This window comes from Myodes glareolus, chromosome 22 (genome assembly GCF_982192425.1).
Source record: "Myodes glareolus chromosome 22, mMyoGla1.1, whole genome shotgun sequence".
NCBI lineage: Eukaryota > Metazoa > Chordata > Mammalia > Rodentia > Cricetidae > Myodes > Myodes glareolus.
Window position 1 is genome coordinate 17,773,000 of NC_142047.1, and position 21,411 is coordinate 17,794,410.

The 21,411-nt window shown below is 38.0% G+C and overlaps 1 protein-coding gene and 1 pseudogene across 7 annotated transcripts in view; one reads left to right on the plus strand and one right to left on the minus strand.

Moving 5' to 3' along the window:
• LOC125411232 (ubiquitin carboxyl-terminal hydrolase CYLD) overlaps window positions 1–21,411 on the plus strand; it is a 42,967-nt gene that overhangs the window by 3,796 nt on the left and 17,760 nt on the right. For 3 of the 7 annotated variants that reach the window (XM_087900398.1, XM_087900401.1, XM_087900397.1), the window contains exons 2-6: window positions 1,678–1,806; window positions 3,375–4,027; window positions 5,166–5,468; window positions 7,581–7,686; window positions 18,345–18,443. In XM_087900398.1, coding sequence (XP_087756524.1) covers window positions 3,524–4,027; window positions 5,166–5,468; window positions 7,581–7,686; window positions 18,345–18,443 — 1,012 coding nt within the window. In that variant the 5' untranslated portion in view covers window positions 1,678–1,806; window positions 3,375–3,523. The remainder of the gene's footprint in view (window positions 1–1,677; window positions 1,807–3,374; window positions 4,028–5,165; window positions 5,469–7,580; window positions 7,687–18,344; window positions 18,444–21,411) is intronic. The other 4 variants (XM_087900400.1, XM_087900399.1, XM_087900404.1 and 1 more) reach the window with 2 other exon arrangements.
• On the minus strand, window positions 20,154–21,219 carry LOC125411186 (small ribosomal subunit protein eS7 pseudogene; annotated as a pseudogene).

The following is a 21,411-nucleotide window of genomic DNA, read 5'->3' on the forward strand; positions in this document are numbered from 1 at the left end:
GTGGCATTAGTTGTTAAGTTAGAGAATCAATAAGAATACGCAATTTCCAGCTTACTATTTAAAGATACCTGGTTTTAGAAAAAAAATTATTTAAAAAATAAAATAGCTGTGAAATGTTTTTGACCAAAAATTTTGCACTTTAAAGAGATCCTCAAACAATAACCCACTGCTTTTTGATTGTTTCAACCTCTGAGAACAGTCTTAAGAATATCTTTGTAATAAGTCTTTATGCACCTTATTTTTCAAGACCCTTCTAGAATTTGTCTGTTCCTTTTGTTTTTGTTGCTTTGCTTTTTCAGACACAGAAACATACCTCATCACCTCACTTCTTAGAACTGATTAGAAATAGTAAATTGGAAAGCAAGGAGGCCACAAAAAGAGTCAAAGACAGACTGCAGGAAACCACAGAAAATGGCTGATTGCAAGAGGGCCATATAGGATGGAAAGGTTTTTAATGAAATAATAAATAGACATATATTTTGAGGCTCACTAATAATAATTTATGTTCCTAATGATTCTTAGCGATTGAGGAAAAAGTAATTTCCTTTCTTGAAGAAATGCTGACATATTAATAGCATTTTAGTAAAACCAAACCAAACAAAACAACAACAACAAAAGACCAAACACTTTATCTTGGTGCCTCAGGGGCACAGAGCCACATTAAGGGGTTGGGTAGCTTCTTTGGTGCTTTTTTTTTTTCCTTTTTTTTTTTTTTTTTAGGGATTTTGTTTATGTGGGGTTAAGATTGAGGTGTCCACAGGTGTGTTATGTAAGTGGCTGCTATAGATTGATTCCGTTTCTGTTGAAGTAGACAGTGCCCTCAAGTGGAGTTAGAGACACATCACAAAGGAAGCAGAAAGAGGAGCCGCTCAAACTGCATGGGCTTCATCCATTTTCACCAAATACCTGCAAAGATGCTTTAAGTGATGGTGGACTGGAGGAGCGCTGACTTTAGCCTGTCTTGGGCGATTTGTGTCTCTCCTTTGGGCTTACAGAGGAAGAGACTTGTGAAAATGTTACTATGATGGGACACTTTATCACCTAAAAGTGTTTTCTAAGAGAACTGTTACTCTGTGTGTTGAATTGCCTGGTTGACTAATCATTGAGTCAAATAATACAGTTTGATGCTTTAGTTTGAAGTTTATTTGATTTGAATTACAAGAATAAAATGCTTACATAGTATAATGTTATTAATTGCTGCCTTCAACCACAGGGCTGGAGAAGGATATCTCTGTCTCAAGGAAGGATGAAACAAACAAGTACTGTATTTGGGAATCAAGTAGCTACATTCTTATGACAGAGATACATGGAAACCATTCTTTTCATGGAAATAATTAAATAATTCCTTAATTTTAAAGAATGAAATTGAGTTTTTAAAATTTTTCTTTGGCAGTTAGCCTCTATGCTATGGGTTTCTGAACTGGTTTATACCTGGCATAGATTCCCTCTACCAGAGCAGGCCTCAAATTTAATAGAACATGGTTTACTGAGTCCATCACAGTCTTGCCTGCTTGGTTAGTATTGTAGTTCATAGGATTCGCAGCTGGGCAAGACCACTGACGTCCTACTCTGCCTACCCAGTCTGCGTAGCACCTTTCAGCACTGTGAAAGCTAGTCAGAGGATGATGTGTCCATCCCAACTCTAGCTTCACGTCTTGGTTTCTCTGTATCTTACAGCTAAGGAATGTGGTGTCTTAAGTAATAGAATCTCATCATCTAGTTCTGGTGGGCAACCAAGAGGACTGGCAAGAGTCTGGACTGTCTTGGAGGCATATGGAAGCTCCCTGCCTAACAATTCTTAAGGAGGTATTCCTACATCTGGCACTGGGATTTTTGTTTAATAACCATGACTTTCAGGGGTAGTATTATTTAGTCGAGCAGGATATCTCCCTTATAAAGCTAATTTTCTTTTAACTTATATTTCTAAATTGGCTTATGAAATAGTATATGTTTGACTGGAAAAATGGCTTAGCAGGTAAAGGCGCTTGCTGCCAAGCCTGATGACCTGAATTCGATTCCTGGAGCCTACATGATGAACAGAGGGAACCAATTCCTGTGTTGTCCTTGTACCTTTACATGTGAACTGTGGTATTTGTGTGTAACAAGAGTGGACAACTTTGCCTTGGTCCTGATTTTAGTGGGATAGCTTCAAACTTTTTCTTCATTTAGCCTGGCGTTGACAATGGGCATGTCATTTACAGCATTTGAAGTTATGTTGTTTTAAGTCATTAGTTAAAGTTGTCTTTAAAAATGAGACTACAAATTGTAAAATTATTTTTGTAAAAGTTTTCAATGCAAGTTAAATCTGGAAAATAGTCATTTGTATATTCTTTCCTTTTTACATAGTTAAAATTGTGGTATAAAGCCCACAATTTATAGATATAAGCATCTATAATTCAGTATAATTTATAGACAAAATATCAAAATCAAATTGAGCTAAAAATCTTAGAACAATGTAATATAGTCATATATCATTATTGCATTGTCCAAATTTTGATGCAACAAATAATTTCCTAATATATATGTGTGTGTATATATATATATACTCAAGATTATAATATTTAATGCTTGTGATTGTAAGAAATTAAATAGTAGTTATAATTAGTATAGTTAATATCTCCTTGTCTAAGCACAATAGGTATATGAAAATGAAATTGAGGGGCTAAAGAGATTGGTCAGCAGTTACTGCTCTTCCAGAGGACCTGAATTCAGTTCTCTTCGCCCATGGTGGATGGCTCAAAACTGCCTGTAACACCAGCTGCTGAGGATCTAACCGCCCCCTTTTGGCCTCTTGGAGTACACACATGTGCCATACAATCTCAGAGATACAACATTTATATGTAAATAAAAATAAAATATATAAAAAATAAAATTGAGTGAGATAATGTTCCATTAGCAAAATGAAGCTTATAGATAAATGAATTTTGGATAAAGTTTCAGAATGTAATATTGTCATATTTTTAAATGATAAAAGATGTTTGATACTGTAATATGTTACTTTCTAAGTTACATGTTTAGAAATAGCCTTTTTAATTTATAAGATTATGTGTGTTTTCTCAAATATTGTATCTTCTTCATTCAAGTTCAACAGAAATGCTACTTTGTAAAGTTTAGAAAAAGTCTCAGGGTCTGTATATTAGGATAATCTTAAAGTTTTTGTTAGATTCTAATTTTATAATTTTGGAAAAGTCATTGTTTCTATGGATGCTTTGTTGCTGGAGTTCTTTACAAATGCAGTTATAGCAGACACAAGTCATATGGGTCTTTCAGCTCATTGAGATATTTATATAGTCAAATGAGATTTTAAAAAATCTTTAGTTTTATTTTAAGGTTATATTGAATACAGTCTAAAGTTTGTTTTGCTTGTTTGCCAGGCACTTTGAATTGCTGTCTTTTTACAGCATGGACACCAAGTTGTTAACAGCTTGCTTTGGGACTTCCAGTAACTTCCTTTTTGGGGATTTTATGACAAATTTTCTAGTGGCTCCTTTTTGTGAGTTGATGTTCTGAAGTTCCTGTCACAATGAGTTCAGGCCTATGGAGCCAAGAGAAGGTTACTTCACCTTACTGGGAAGAACGGATTTTTTATCTGCTTCTTCAAGAATGCAGTGTAACAGACAAACAGACACAGAAACTCCTAAAAGTACCCAAAGGAAGTATAGGACAGTACATCCAAGACCGTTCTGTGGGGCATTCGAGAGTTCCTTCTGCAAAAGGCAAGAAAAATCAGATTGGATTAAAAATCTTAGAGCAACCGCACGCAGTTCTCTTTGTTGATGAAAAGGATGTTGTAGAAATCAATGAGAAATTTACAGAGTTACTGTTGGCAATTACCAACTGTGAGGAGAGGCTCAGCCTATTTAGAAACAGAATTCGACTAAGTAAAGGCCTCCAGGTAGACGTGGGCAGCCCTGTGAAAGTACAGCTGCGATCTGGGGAAGAGAAATTTCCAGGAGTTGTACGCTTCAGAGGACCTTTATTAGCGGAGAGGACAGTTTCGGGGATTTTCTTTGGAGTAGAATTGCTGGTAAGTTTGATAGGACATTTGAGAGAGAGAGAAAGAAGGAGAGAGAGAGAGAGCGCATGAGAAAGCGAGCGCGCGCGTGAGCGAGAGACCACGAGCACATATTTTCCCCTTTATAAGATTTATGTTTTCTGTTTGTTTTTAGTACAATTCTCAGGATGGACCTCAGGGCCCTCTGCCACTTAGCTATAGTTCAGCCGCAAAATTTATTTAATGATAAGTTGAGAGGATATAAATACAATTCTTGAAAAATTTTTAAAAATTATCTCTTACAGTAGAAATTTACAAGTCATTATCTGAACTTCATATCTTGGAAGTTTTTAAGTTACCTATATTAAAAGTTAACACTACCAATTGTAATTGTAAACACTTAAAAAATTGTGAACTATTTTGTGATAGTACCTACAGGATTCCCAGTTCTTAGTGTATGCTACTAAGTATAACAGTTTAGAGGTAAGATTTTGAAGTGTGTTTCAGCAATTTCAGTTTGCTCATGCTTATCCCTGGAATATACAAACTACCTTGAAACTTACTTGCTTTGGCAGCATATCTAACAATTCTATATTCTGAACTGACTGTTGGTTCACATTTGGACACTCTCACGAGTAGAGAGAGGTCGTGCTTTCCTTGCCTCTTGATTTGGCTTTTCAAGCAGTGAAATAATTAGGCTTCGACTGCCAGTTATGGTATGTACTAGCAGGGTTGCCAGGGTGCTTAACTAACCTATATCAAGTTTTCCTAATCTGTTTGTTCCTCATTGTGAAGTGCTTAGAGCACACATGACTTATAGTAGCTGTATGGTGGATGGCTGTAGATGGTTACAGTTTGTTCTCAGTAAATGGATGGAGCTGATGCTGCTGTTTGGTTAAAGCTGAATGTCTGTTCATAACAAAAGTCATGGTAGAACTATGTTGTAAATTTAATCCTCACTCTTTCTCAAAAGAATTATGATCTGTAATTCTGAGTTAGTTTCATCATCAGATACGGCTTCTTTATTCTTTAAACACCCTAAACCCAACAGCAGCTGCTAGTCATATTTCATATTATGAATGTAATTTAGAGTTTTTTCAAAGTAATTTCCTGAAGTCCCTTTAATGGATACTCTTTTTATATCTCTTTTTAAAATAATTTTGAAAACTAGGAAGAAGGTCGTGGCCAAGGTTTCACTGATGGTGTATATCAAGGGAAACAGCTTTTTCAGTGTGATGAAGACTGTGGCGTATTTGTGGCATTGGACAAGCTGGAGCCCATAGAAGATGATGACAATGAATTGGAAAGTGATTTTGCAGCTCCGGGGGATACAATGCAGGCTGAACCTCCCCCTTTAGAAATAAACTCAAGAGTTTCTCTGAAGGTCGGAGAAAGTGTGGAATCTGGAACAGTAATATTCTGTGATGTTTTGCCAGGAAAAGAAAGTCTAGGATATTTTGTTGGTGTGGACATGGTAAGGATTTTTTGAGTTTTATTATTGCGAATATATATATATATATATGTATAAATTTTATTACCAATTTAGGTATAAATTGAATACTTTGTATTCTTAACATGGACTAATTTACAGTATTTTAAAGAAGATATTCCAGTTTATCTTTGGTACAGGAACATTACAGTAGAAATGTGAGCAGAAACAATACGTTTACTACATTTTTTCGTGTTTTAATAAACTGGGATAATACTCTCAGTCTTTAAATTCTCCTCATTTTAACTGACCAATAGACAAAAACAAAAACCAAACCAAAACAATAAAACAAACTGACATTTCTCTGACTAACCAAGTCCAAATACATTGTATGATACTGTATTTTCCTTTAATTGAAAAATACTTTTGATACTTCTTTGGATATTTGCTAAAGTTTAACTAATTTTCTCATAATAATGAGTGTAGAAAGTTATTAATAGAAAATTCCCAGGAAAAGAACCATACTGCTTTTTGAGTTGACAGAGTATTCCCACAGGATTTTCACTGTCTAAAAACTGTTTTCTTATTGTGGCAAACTGTGTATAAGAAAGGTTCCAGCGTAACCATGGTTACCCTAGCAGTTCAGATCATTTGGTATATTCTCATCATGGACTCTCAACTGTCTGTCTACAGAAGTTTTTCATCATCCTGTGCTGTGCTCTGTTTCTATTAAATAAATTCTGCCCAGTTTGCCCATGCCTGGTAACCACAGACGGGGCATTTGCCTGCTGTAGGCACCTCAGAAGTGAGGCCATATGGTGTCACCCCTTGTGTTTGTGTTACTCATTTTATTACTGAATAACCACACTTGCTAACAATGAATGCATTCCAGTGCACATAGTGAATTAACGTGGCCTTAAGAGAATGAGAAGAAAGAAGCTGAGAACATTTTTATCATAGACTGAAAGTATAGGGAAAAGTTCATTATGGATAAAGTAGATTCCTTCGTAATTGTTCTTACCAGGGTGTATTAGGAGAGGATATGAACAGCAGACTCACACAGTGAATATTTTTAATAATCATTTTTATTCATTCATAAATGCTCTACAGAATGGTTGGGTATGAATGTTCCAGTGTGTTTCTGTTACCTTGTCCTTAGAAATTGTGTAAGATGGCTCATTTGTTAGGTTCAAAATAAGAATTTGCCAGACTCTTGCTTTGTGAAATTAGAGCCAGAGCAAGACCCGTGGGTCTCTCAGAATCGTTAATAATTAAGAACAAGAATTCTTTAAATGTGAGTTTAGTGTTTCAGAGGAGTTGTAGACTGGGTAGAGAGAATGTTGGAGAAAGAAGGCCATTATTCTTTGGACTTAGTCTCCCCTTGCTATAGGTTTCTTGGCCCAGGCTTTAGATGTTACATGAACTGTTTGGGTCCTCTCCCTTCTTAATGGTGACCCCCTCCATTTGATTTATGTGAGCATCAGTTCCAAACACTCCCATTAGACTTCTTGATAAGAAAGTTCGTCAAGCCCAACTTTACTCATGCCTGTCTGTTTCCAGGGACACGCTAACATTCCACACTGGTTCTCAGAGCAGTTGTTTCATGGCCAGCTGCTTGTGCCTCACTAATAACTCCTGTGGCTGGTGACACAGTCGAGTATAACTTAGAAAATCCCCATTTTTTTTTTTTTAGGAAAATCTTGTATACCCACAGATAACAAGAGAATTCTGAAGTAACTGCTGTTCTGTTTCTAGAAAGACAAATAGTAATACTGTGAGCACAGTGCCCAGGGAGTGCAAATGTGTGATTAACTTTAAGGGGAGGTTTCTGGGTAAGAAAATGGATTCCTAGTAAATTTTCTTTTGCAGACAATGTCTCTTTAAACCTCAGCTGGTGTTATTACTGCAAACTAAAGTATGAAAAACGCTTTTGATTCATTATTTTCTGTGTTTGCTCTAAGCTGATTGTTATTATTTTTATTGTAAAACGTTGTTACTTTAGCAGATATTTCTAATACAGCCTTTCTTTTGGGAAAAATAGTTAACATTTCTCTATGAAAGATATTTTAGGTAATACTTTTGTAAGAAATGTTGGTGTTCATATTTATATTTTATTGACAAATAAAATATAAAGGTTTACTTTTTTGGCATTTCAAGGATAACCCTATTGGCAACTGGGATGGAAGGTTTGATGGAGTACAACTTTGTAGTTTTGCGAGTGTTGAAAGTACAATTCTTCTGCACATCAATGATATCATTCCAGGTATGTCTCCTTTATGTATTCAGAAATTAGTCTCTCATGTATTTTGTTATGAGAATGCAAATTTATACTAAAGATGAATCTTTTGAAGTTGGCTTTATATTGTAGAGTTGTCATTAATAGACTATTCTTTCTTTTCTCCCGAACCAAGGCAATAAAGTTTATTTCTAAAAAGTATGTAAGTATAGTGAAGTTTATACATTATCTCTTACATTGTCTTCTCCAAGACATTCTAATAAAGAAATCCTGTCTTGTAATTGGAGGGTTCAAAAATACAAAAAAATGTTGTTTTTGGAGTAAGAGATGAAGCTAGAAGCTATTAAAAAAAATGGTTATCTCATCTAAAGTCCACAGAGAATTCAGGATTCTTATTAAATGATAGCTGAAGTTCCTTTTTTGTTGTTTTTAATTACTTTTTCATTTATTTTACATCCTGATCTGAGTTTTCCCTCCCTTCTCTCCTCTTGTTCTCCCCCCCCCCGGGCCCCGGCCCAGGTTACCTCCCCTCTGTTTCTGTTCAGAGAGCTTATTTTAGTCCCTGAATTTCTTATTTCATAGAAACGGAAACTGAAGGCTCCTAACCTGCATTCTGCCCTTCCTGTCTGCCTGTTGGTATCAAGTCATAAATTGTTCTACAGTTTGAACATGCTTCCCACGCAGCTTTTAGTTTTGTAGCAAGAGGCATGAGGTTCATATGACAGCTTTACTTCAGTTCTGCTCTGAAAAAAATCTGACATACTTTACTTTTGATTTCTTTTAAGATATATTTGTTATTGAGAATTTTTATGCATGCATGTAATGTATTTTGATTATAATACCCCCCAACTCCTCCTGGGTTTCCCACTCCTAATTCCTTTTCTTACTTTTTGGAAACAAATGGTTTATGTTCAGGGAAAGCATATATGTCCTTATTTTATTTAGTTGTGTTTACTTTTTCATCCATGTTTTATAGACAGCACAGTTTGGGATGTTTGTGAATTAAAATGCTTTTTTAATGTTACAATGAGTGCTTATTGTTTAAAATACAACAGTGTAAAAGCACCATTCATTCAGATAGTAGAAAGCCCTCACATAGACTTCTTTAGATGTGGATATTTAGGAGGCAAAGCACATAAGCATTCTTGGGGTTGAGACTGTAGCTCCATGGTTAGAAGACTTGATGAAGCTGTAAGTTCCAGTCTCAGCATTGAACAAAAGTGATGATTAGGGCTAGCAAGATGGCTCAGTGGGTAAGGGCACTTACCCTCAAGACTGATTCCTGGAACTCACATGGTAGAAGGAGAGAATGACTCCTGCAGATTGTCATCTGATCTATACATGCATGCTATGGCACATGGGTGCACACACATACACACACACACACAGAGTAATAAATTAACTTAAATTTTTTTAAATAAAGTAATTCCTATGTAGAACTTTCATTTAATAAGTTGAGATAGATAGTAAATGAGCAGAATCTATGTTGATAGTAAACGAACAGAATCTGTGGTCAGTAAGATGGTGATGAGGCTGGAGAATGGTCAAACAAGGGATAAAGAAGATGGGGTGCTGCCCTGTCACATTCATGTGTTCCCACAGACCTCTGCAGGAGACATTTCAGCAGCACACACAAGAAATTATTTGGGAGCTGAATTAAGAGGGCCTGTTCTAAAAGTTGGAGAGTTATGCTGATTTTATAATGCCAACTTGCTGAATGGCTGGGAGGAAGCCCTTGTAATTCTTTTTTTTATTTATGAATTTTTTCACAGGAGCCAATTCAGGGTAATACTGCTTCTCTATAGTCATATCTCACTGATTTCATAATATCCCACAAATTCCACTTTAATTAGCAAACAAGTATGTTTGAGTATTTTTTTAAGGATTTTTTTTCAGGGAACTGTCCAGTGGTGCTTCTGAAACCTTAAAACCTGTGACATTTTTGTGTGAATATAATTATCAATTTTTAGCTATCTTAATTGCATTGTTCTAGGGTTTACATTTTATAGTTGAATGAAGTATGTTGTGGGATTGGGAAAATCATTGTTAGTATAACCATTCAAGAAGGAAGAAGAGGGGCTGGAGAGATGGTTTAGAGGTTCAGAGCACTGCCTACTCGTCCAAAGGTCCTGAGTTCCATTCCCAACAACCATATGGTGGCTCACAACCCTCTGAAATGAGATCTGATGCCCTTTTCTGGCCTGCAGGCAGACACACAAACAGAATATTGTATACATAATAAATAAATAAAATGTTTAAAAAAAAAAAAGAAGGAAGAAGATTCCTGAGCTGTGGAGCTCAGGGATGCATAGTTGGTTGCGTGTTTTCAGTCTTCTGTAAATTAAAGATTGATGTGTTCCCTCCCCCAAATTTACAGCTTTCTTTATTTATATATGTATGCATGTGACTAATATATGTTTATATTCCAACTCTAAATTTGTTTGAACTGTAAATTGTCTTAGATTCTGCAGTAGCACATAATAAATAGAAGAAAAGTGAAACTGTTTTGGAATTGGGCTGTAACCTTACAAGGAAATTTTTTTTATCAGTACCCACCTTAAAAATATTTTAATTATCTTCTATTTCAACAGTGGTATAGAATTAAAATAACAAAAACCAAAACAAAACGAAACAAAACTTGAGTTTCATTATTTGGGAGTCCCTTGTCAAGATCTTCAAGATTCCTGCTTGTCGTTGATATTATTGCTGGTTTAGAGAGTGGTAAGAAAGGAAGAGAATGCTTTTTCTCTTTCATAGCTATTGATATTCATAAACCTTGAATAGTAGATAATTAGGAATGATACTGCTTTTACACACATAAATTACACTTATTTGCCAACAAAATAAAGCTTGCAAATAGACTTTGAAAAAGTAAAATTATTTAAATGAAAATTAATTTGGTATATTTGAATAAGCCTTCATCTATATTTTGTATCATTAACATTCTTTTCTTGGGGGGAGAAAGCGTGACAGTGTCTCCTTTAGTTCCTTAGTTTGTTTATTTTTTCTTGCCCAATTACATCCATTTGTGGGACAGAATTAACATTTCTAGCACGTAGGAAAGATTGTTTTCGGAGCAGCTGAACAGTTGGTGAGATTTGGGAAGAATTCTCCCCAGTGAAATATTTCTTACTGTTGGTATCTGGAAACCTTTGCTTCACCCTGCTGTAAAAGTGTCCCTCTGTGCACTGCTGTTCCTGATGGTTTGTAAAGTTGTGATGAAGTATGCCAATTTGTGACACTCCTAAAGTATGCATTTCTTTGAGTAATGCATTTAAAGTGCATTGAGCTGTGTCTGTCGTTGTGAAGGTTAAGAGTATAATGCAACTATCAACAACAACTCAGACTACACTGTATGTGCACATTCACAGAAATTTGAAAAGGAAGTCATTTAGTGGGACCCTTTCCTCCTGAGGCTGATCCCAAGCTCAAAATTTCTTTTTGTATCTTTCCCGATCAGTTTTTTTTCTTTGTGTTGCATGTCTTCATAGTTCATGACCTTTAAAAAAGATAACACTTTTATAGCAATACAATTGATAATATAGCCATAGACCAGTACATCTCAACCCTAAGAAAAGCTTCTTCCTAGTCTTACTTTGTCTTGACTTCATCACATGGTTTACTTTTGGGATTAAATTCAACAACTTCTACTTAGTTCCATATTTGGAAGTTTTTATTAGTTTTAAAACATGAAATATAATTTATGTCTCAGTACTGTTCCTCTACTAAAGCATAATTCATCAATGTTAAGTACATTTAGGATATTATAAATTGTTGCTGTCATCTAGCTCAAGGACTGTTTTTACTATCCTAGCTAGAAACCCTGTTACCCGTGTTCAGCAGTAGCTTCCATCTAGATCCTGGCAACTATGAGTCTGCTTTCTGTCTCCAAGTTTGCCTATTCTGGAATTTCTTCTGTATTGGCAGGACTTCTGGTCATGGAAGACAGAGCCCAAAGGAAGGATGGTTTGAAGTATCAGAACTTAGCAGGCAACTCTAATGTTACCTGTGAGATCCCATACAGATATAATTATTATATACATTATCTAAAATATTTATTCTGATTAATCATCCAATCCTAGAGAGATTTTTTTTAAAGATAATTGGTCTGCATAGCATGCCTGGCATCAGATTTTCTAATACCCTCATTTTTTTGCACATGTTAAATTCTCATTTGGATTTGACTTGTGCTCTGTGACTAATGATGTTGAGCAATCCATCATTTTAAACAACCACTGTCAATTTAATGAACTATTGAAATTTATAGACTTACTCACTCTTTTTTTGTTAGGACTTTCAGAATCTTTAAAAGACCTTTTTTTTTCTTCTAGACCCAACAAGAATAATGACTTAAGTTCTTAGATTTACCATTTTGAAAGCAGTCCTTCTGTATATATTCTGTGTATACTTGAGGTCTGGTTTCTTCTGCTCAACACAGTGGTCATGTTGTTGTGTATATCAGTAGTTTGTTTCATTTTATTGCTATGTAGTAGTACATTATATTAATAGATCATATTTTTAGTAAGCTCTAGAAATGATCCCTTAGAAGTTTTGTTTTGTTTTGGTATTGTGCAAGGGTTGAACCTGGACTTTGAGCATGCTGGCAAGTGCTCTATCACTGACCCATATTTCCAGCTCACAATTTTATGTGCCTTCAATCAGTTTGTCTGTTCTACAGAATAGATTGTTTTCAGCCCCCAGTCATTATGGATAGGGTTGCTGTATGCATTTTGGTGTGCTGGGTTGTCTTTTCTTATTTTCTTGAATATCTTTAATCATAATTTCAATTTTACAAATTGTTAAATTTATTCCTCACTTTGTTCACTGCTTCCTATGTTGGTAAATTCTTCAGATTTAAGCCATGAAGGCAAATTTGCTTTATGATCCAAGTTATTTTAGATTATAAACATAGGTTTGACAAAGTATTAGGAAATATTGGTTATATCATTGTTTGGGCAAAATAGATGTGCTGTGTGACCCTTCTCACCACATGGAATCCTGTTGGGATGTCCTATTCCTCAAAGTTGATGTTTGACCCTGAAAAGTTTCTGCACCTCGATAAGCGTCTCTGCTTACACAATAATCAGAATCAGACCAAATCAAATCAAATTAGAAAAAGCCCAGGTTTGATAGATACCATGCTACCAGATGACTTTTCAGCCCCCTAGAGAGAAGAAGGGAAAGGAAGACTGGAAACCCACGTGTGTGTTCTCTGGGGAGCAGTTTAAATACCCTGTAGGAGTGGTCTTGAGCATCTCTGGGGAGGGGTCATGGTTTGGTGGGCTTTCTTGGGGGTGGAGTCTGATCTGAGGCATGGAGAGGAGGGAGCTCAGGGTGGAGCTTCCATCTGAACATTTCAGACTCTTTGGATATATGGATGCCAGGGACTGGGGTGAAATGCCAGGGACTCTGGGAAATGGACACTGGTTCATATCTGGCTGCTGCTTGCTGGCTTGGGATGACGTGGGGGGAGGGGAGAGTTGGGAGTTGGTGGGCTCATGCTCAGCGGGAGGTGTGGGTGGAGAGGCATCAGGTTAACTGCCATCCTGGAGACCTTAGGCATCTGTTTCTTGAGGGAGATGAGAAAGCAGGATGCTAGTAGAAAAAAATAGGTTGTTATTGGCCCTATGAATAGGACTAGCCAGGGGAACAATGATTAACTGCCAGAAAGAGTGGAATGGAGACGTGCCCTGGTTGTACAGAAGAGGCAAGGGTGAATGGGTGAGACATGAGAGCCGATGTGCCCTTTAAAACCAAGATTTCAGTTGCTGGGTAGGATCACATTTGAGCCTCGAGAGGTGGTACCAATGATGAAGTCCCAGGAGCTGGTGCAGGTGCTGCTGGTGTTATCTGGAGAACCCTCTGTAAGTTGGTCTTGGCCCAGGTGGGAGGAATGAACCTGCAGAATATGCTTGAAAATGGTTGTGGTCAAAATGGGCTCTAGAGACTTAGCTTTTAACCAAACCAGATATCTTGATACAGCAGCAGAACTTCTCCCTTGAAACTGCAGGTATCTATCTGTAATACAGCTGGAACAGATTTACATCATCTTGTCATAGCAAAAGGCTATGACTTTAGGTTAAAAGGCATGAACTTTTTAGAAGATAATTAAAGAAATTTTAAAACTCTGAACCACTGAAGTTACATCTGAAACCTGTTAATGTTGGACTATGCAATCAGATATCCTGGTCTGCGGGATGCCATTGGTGGTCCGTGGTAAACCTAGGGGAGAGGAATGGACGAGCAAGAGACAGGAGAAATGAAAGACAGTATTTCTGATCAAGCTGCCCTTTATTATTCCTCAGAAGCTGTTTATATTGCAAATGGACAAGGGGGAAGGGGAAGGGAAATGTGTCAGATCTGCTGGAATTCAGGCCTGGAGAGGTCCCTAGCTGACAGGTAAATACTGAGGGTCTGTGATTGTTGACTAACGAAGGAAAATGCTAACATTTTTTAAAAACCTGGTGCCTGCAGGTCTCACTAGGTTAATGTCCTAGGTCCGGAACTTGCCTGCAAAGGTGAATATCTTACTTGTGAACTTAAGATGGCTGTAAACAAAATGCAGATCTCAACGTACAGGTCTTTGCTTCCTGCAGTCAGACAGATCTGAGAGGGATGAGTAAATGAACAGAAGTGAGACAGCTACCCAGGCAACCCCAAACCTTTCCATGGTCTTTGGCAAACACCAGTCTTAGCAGTATGTGCTTTTAGCTGTTGAGCCCAGGAGGCCTGACAGATTTTCCTGTGGGAGTAGGGTTTAGTCTACCTGTCTTGGCAGGATGAGACCGATTCCCCCCAGTGTTCTGTTGTCCATTCCAGGCAGGGTCCAGGCAGCAGATGAAGTGAAAGGCAGCTTTTTGTTTGGGGCGGGGGGGGGGCGTTATCACATCCAAAACAAGCCTCCAGGAGGAAGTTCTTTTGCAGCTGTGTATCTTCTTGGAGGAGCTACAGGAAGCTGCAAGAACTGGCATGTCTCTATTATAAACTTTTTTGGTAAATGCCATATTCTCAGATCTGTAAAGACACCTGAGGATCAGGGTACCCTTACCTGTCAGGGATATTTAAATTAGACATATATGTTAAATTTGGACATATAGTTAACCCAAACAGTTACAGCTTACCAATGTTAGTAGAGGCAAGAAGATTAGAAGAAATATCTAGTTTTTTTTTTAGCTGTGTTTCTAAGATGGAGAGGATAATCCTAATCCGTAGAAGGCAGAACCAAGTTTTAACATTGTAAACAATTTGGTGTTTTAAATCAATATCAAGGGGTTTACTCTTAAATTAAAAAATCTGACTACCAGCAACATGTGTTCTTGTACATGAATGTAGAGGTGCAGCCTTAATATCTCAGTAAATCTGCATTGTTATAAACCTTGTTTTTTAAGAACAGGACAGGAGTGATCAGATAGAAGTACATTGTAAATCAAAGCATATTGGAGAGGAATATTTCCTTGGTGGGACCAGCACATGTGGGTACCTTTAATAAGGATGGGACTGAGGTTTTGAACTTAACCAAAATGGTGGTTATCTGTGTGTTTGTACTTTTTCAGAGCAGTTGTAATCTGGAGTTGCAAGTTTTACAGATCTTAAAACATGCACACAAACACATGCAGGCATAAAGCAAGCATACTGTGACCACATTAGTTACATGATTTATTAATAGATGAACAAAATTTTTCCAGGAAACTGTCAGCTGACCAACTTAAAAATCCTGGAGTAGGCTGCAGGAGCCAGGGAAGCACACAGGTGGTCCTATTGAGGGCTAGATCCGCAGATGCTATAAGAGAGAACAGAAACACAAGGTGCAGGGAGAATCCCAGCATGACCAGATCACATGCCAGGAATGAGAGAGACAGGAGTGCAGAGATGCAGACAAACAGCAAGAGAAGTGTGTGTGTGTGTGTGTGTGTGTGTGTGTGTGTGTGTGCGTGCGTGCGCGCGCGCGTGTGCGCCTGCGTGCAGTGGCCGGTGTTTCCAGCAGCATGGTCAGGGCAGAACTTTCAGGATTCCAATTCCCAGATAGGTGGGAATCTGCAGGCACCATGACCCTGGTAACTAAGACAGGTGCTATGAGACACTGGCCACTGAGGGAAGGGTGGGATTGCAGTAGCCAGAAACCATGGGCAAATGGGAGTTCTATCCACTGGTCTTCATGCCGGCAAAAATTTTTAGGCATTTAGGACATTGGTGTCAGACAGCCCCAATTTAAAAAGATTTGTTGAAGGCAGTCCAATGGTGTTTGGGGATCAGGCTTTGAATTGCAGGTGCACATTTCACAAGTCTATGCCGGGACACAAAGCCTAGTGCAGTGCATCCACTGTGGTAAGCATTGGATCAAAATTAGGGTGTGTGGGAAATTCTCTTGAACAGAACATCTTCTGAAAAAGGGGTCCCACAGGACAAGGCAGATTCTTGTCCCGGTAACAGGTCGGGAGCCTGGCACAGCCATGTCTTTGGCAGATACCCTGAAAATTGCAGGAGGCGCTGAGCCTCTAAGGCAATAACTTGGAAAAGACAGCTTACCCAGTCGAAAGCCGATGTTAGCTGGCTGAGAGCATGGGCAGGGGAGAAGGTTGTTTCCCATCATGAGGCCCCTGGTGGTGAGAAAAACAGCCCTTTGATGGAACCTCCAGGTGCAAAGTTTCTGCACCCCGTAAACCTTTCCACTGTGCAATAATCAAAATCAGACCAAATCAAGCTGAATTAGAAAAAGCCCAGGTTTAATAGATACCATGCTTCCGAATGGCTTTCTAGTCCTCCAGAGAGAATGGAAAGGAAGACTAGAAAACCATATTTTGTTCTCAGGGGAGCAGTTTAACTACCCTGTTGGAGTGGTCTTGAGCATCTCTGGGGAGGGGTCATCGTTTATGAGCTTTCTCAGGGGTGGAGCCTGGTCTGAGGCAATTGGAGGGGGAGGCTCGAGGTGGAGCTTCCATCTGAACATTCCAGACTCTTGGGATATATGGATGCCAGGGGCTGGGGCGAAGCTTCCATCCAAACAGACCCTATCCCCTAAAGTCTTTGGTGGAGGGATCATTACAGTTATCACACTCCTAGAAATTGGAGCATCACCTCCAGCATCACTAGCAGAGCTGGCATCATGCCTCATCCTTTTGGGGATAATTTGCATAACCATCTTGACAGAGTGCAAAGGGAGGCCCCATGGCTGCATTAGATACAATGACCCAGCCTGTGTAATATCCATATATTGTGGTATCCATATGGCTGTGATCTCTTTTCACATGGAGTTACATACTCTTAGTTACAATTGACAGTGGGCATTAGTTATCTTTAGTCAGCTTATATGCTCTAGTTTGGAACCTTCCTCCAGTGATAGTTATTTTTTCTATAAAATCTGTCATAGATGACATTTGTAAATATCTGAATGGTAATGTCATAAAACATTTATAGTATTTCTTTCATTGTATCATTTTTAAAATTATGGTTAGTCACTATATTTTTTAATTGAAATGATATTTCAGTATTCTATTTGATCCTATTTTGAAGTGTTTAAGATATATAGTTTAATATATATTTTCCTCCTCCTCCTCCAGCCATTTAAAAAAGATATCAAGCATTATTTACATACAGTTAATTCAGTATGACTCTTATTTTGTTACCTCTTATGTTTAAAATATAAAAATTTTCTTATTTTTTCTTTTTGTCCTCAAAATTCCACTGTATGTGACACTGTTTTGGCTGATAACAGCTTTATCAGGTATGGGCTTAGCAATTGGATTGCACTTCATGGATGTGCTGTTAAACTTCCCGAGGGGAAGCCTTTCATCTTGACTCTTCTGTTTTTATTTGATCAGTGTTATGAGTGTCGGACGAGTGTTACCAGGTTTTAATATTTAGGAAAATCTTTGAATTTAAAAGAAGTTTGCCAGAATTTTTTGTTACCTGTGCTTTGAAGTGAAACTTGGAATGCTTCCCTCAAAAAATTTAGTTCTGTATCTCTGGCTTTCTGCATCATTGATTGGTGTGTAATTCTCTGCTTTTCCTGTTTGCATTTGTTTGTATACTTATCTGTGTTATTCTTAGAGCATGATGTGTTTAAAGGTGGACACATACTTAGTATTGAGTGCGTTCCTAACTCTGATTTGTCTCCTACCCAGGTTTTTATCAAGCTGTGTTCTGTGAAATACACTGATCCAGCATACTTACTTGGGTGGCTGAGAAAGTTTTATGAAGTCAGTTTAGTGCATCACATTGTTTAGAGGTTATCCAGGCACGTGGGCATGTAAAGGCTCCAGTTCTTACAGTAAATAAATTGTCCATGTTTATCTTGGCACCCTCCATAAATGCTTGAGTGTAAAACACTGTAATGTGTAGGGTTTTGCTGGGCATGCTGATCTGGAAAATGTAACAAAAATTATGAATAAGGTTTTTTTTAAAGCTTTTTAAAACTTCAAATAAAATTGACTGCATCTGAATAACTTTTCAAAAATTAAAGCATTTTGATAACTGATGATTATATTTTCTTACAGAAATTACATTTTTAAGTACAGTGTTGATGTTTTTTTCACCTGAGAAATTACTTTCCAGTATTGTGGAGTCTTTAAAGAGAATCTGTAAGATTATAAAGATTGTGCTTTTTTTGTTAGAAAAGATATCTTTGTTTCTTTATGCTAAACTATTTTTCTTCCATATATATTTAAAAAGTATGTTCACTGTTTCAGAGAGCATGACGCCGGAAAGGAGGCCTCCCAAACTTGCCTTTATGTCAAGAGGTGTTGGTGACAAAAGTTCATCTAGTCATAATAAACCAAAGGTTACAGGTATGGAGGACATTCTTGGTAGTCTGCATGATAATCTGATTCTCTAAGATGTTAAATAAGCTATATGTTATTATATATATACATACATACATACATGTATATATACACATATATGTGTATACGTATGTATACATATAATTTGTTCCTACACTTTATGTAAACTAAAATCTTATGTACATGATTTTAAGTGAGGATGTAGAAAAGAAACCACCGAAATGGCCAGCCTATGAGTTGTGGAGGGAGATTTTTATTTGGATAAGAGAGAGAGAGAGAACAGCCGGAGGTGTTACATGCTTTCAATCCGAGCACTCAGGAGGCAAAGGTAGGTGGATCTCTGTGTTCCAGGCCATCCTGGTTGACAGAGCAAGTTCCAGCAAAAAACCCTAGAGAGAAGGAGGGAGGGAGGAAGGAAGGATTGGACATGACCAGGACTATCTACAAGAGAAGTGAGAATAGTGGGGCAGGGGGAAGTCTTGCCTTTATATGGAGAGCAAATGGGTAGCTGAGGGTAGGGAAGCCCATGAGGTGGAGGGAATTTAAGGTAGGGGAGAGGTGAGAAAAGCTAGGATGGGCTGTGAAATGTGTAACAGGTACTTGTGATATTGGTGGGAGCTGGAAGCCAGAATGTACTTTGCTAATGCTAATTGATGCTATAGATAATCATGTCTCTTCTGCCAGTGATTAGGGAAATGACTCCTTTTGGTAGAGAGGAATTGACTTCACAGGTTCCTAAGGAGTGCTTTTTGTCTACCACCAGAAATCCTCTTATAGTCCTTTGGGGTTGGAGGAAATAGAGTTTCCTTTGGACCTGATACTAGGGACATGGAGACATGGAAAGTACTGAGACTTGCTATTACTAGCCGGCCAGCATGCCTATCTTAATTGGCAAATTTCAGGCTAATGGAGAACCTCTTCAAAAGAAAGCAAAAATCAACAAGATGGCTCTTGAGGACTCAATCTCTCTCTCTCTCTCTCTCTCTCTCTCTCTCTCTTTCTCTCTCTCTGTCTCTCACACACACACACACACACACACACCTGCAGACAAACCCACATGTCATACACACAGAAAAGATACCATAAGATCACTACTCTCAGATATAAAAGAGCTATAGATTTCTTGTTTGTGGTTGAGCGTCTTGCTACGTTGCCTGTGCTGACTTTAAACTTCTGGACTCTGGTGATCAGCTTTCTGAGTAGCTGGCTACAGGTGTCCCACATAAAGTATGAGTTAAGTTATGGGATGCAGAGCTTTTTGCTGTACATTAAAAAACAGTTGGCTTCACTGTGTGCTGTCGAATTCCTACTGATCACCATGAAGTGTTTTTGTAGTTAATACAGAGGCAGGGAAGTGTCTGTAACTGTTTGTGATGCAGGTATAATTTCTCCTTATTTATCAGTCATCCTATAAACCAATGGTTCTCAACTTTCCTAATGTTGTGACCCTTTCATACAGTTCCTCATGTTGTGTTGATCCCCAAACATTGTTGCTACTTCATAACTGTATTTTGCTACTGTTATGATCGTAATATAAATATCTGATATGCAGGATGTCTGACATGTGACCCCCAAAGGGGTCGCTACCTACAGGTTGAGGACTGCAGCTAGAAACCTATGAGATATGTGAAAGCTAACAGAATGAGAATTACATGTTCCCTACTGGTGTCATGGGGAAGTTTCTGGAAGAGAAATAAGTTTTACTTAACGTTTTTTTTTAAATATTTATTTATTTATTATGTGTACAATATTCTGCCTGTGTGTATGCCTGCAGGCCAGAAGAGGGCACCAGACCCCTTTACAGATGGTTTGAGCCACCATGTGGTTGCTGGGAATTGAACTCAGGACCTCTGGAAGAACAGGCAATGCTCTTAACCTCTGAGCCATCTCTCCAGCCCCTTTACTTAGCGTTTTTAAATTCAACTGTATTACATCTAGTTATCAAGACCCACACAATTAATCTCTAGTATATTTTGTTCTGCAATAAATATAATTTGTGAGAAATTATGGTGTTTTGTTTTTTCTGACATGGGAAAATTAAGAACTTTTATTACTTTTTTTGACTATGAATGACATTTAATTCACTTATTTTCTTTATGATTGAAACTCTGGGAATTCCAGATTAACATCCTTGCCCGCGGGCCTCTAATACATACCAGAAAAAGTTTCGACCTGTGTTCTGCTTGTTCTGCTGAGCTTTGTCTAAACGAACCATTAGGAGCTGACTGCCATCCATTCATACGGGGTGTCCACAGTTTCACTTGGGAAGAACAAGTCCCCAAGGATGGCGTCATGTACAGCTGCCAGGGTGCAGCTTTTGGGTGCTTTTTTGCTTATTTTTTTGAACATTTTTTCTGAGTTGGCTTGGGCAGAATCTTCCTCGAGCAGTGAAGACTGCATGCTTGCCACTAAACTTTTTCTCTAATTCATGAACCAGCCAGACTTGGATTTTCTGGAAAGATTTCTGCTGAGAAACTGGTGCTAAAATAAGGATTGCTTTCTGACCGTCACCAGCTTCAGTTTCCTTGGCTGTCGTGGGTGATACTGAGTTTCCAAGCTGTGCCTTGAGATCTGAGTTCATCTCCAGCTCGAGCAGTGCATGAGAGATGCTGGACTCGAAGTCATATGTCTTCTTGTCATTGGGCTTCATAGTCTTGGTGCTTGAGCTGCTCATGGCCTTCTCCTGAAAGGAGGAACGTACCACTAGTCATGTGGGTCGTGGGCTGCATTGTTAGGCCATTGACAGGCACAGGCCGAATATTCCACCACATCCCTACGGAGGGCACAGAGTAAACTACAAAGAACAAGAAATTGTGTTAATAAAATTCTAAGATGTTTATATTGTAAATCTAAAAAAAAATTTAAATTATTTCTTTTGTAATGTTGGGGATCAAAATCAACAAAACCTTATAAGGTAGGCAAGTACTTTATTACTCAGGTATTGTTCCAGACACTGAAATAACTTTTCATTTTT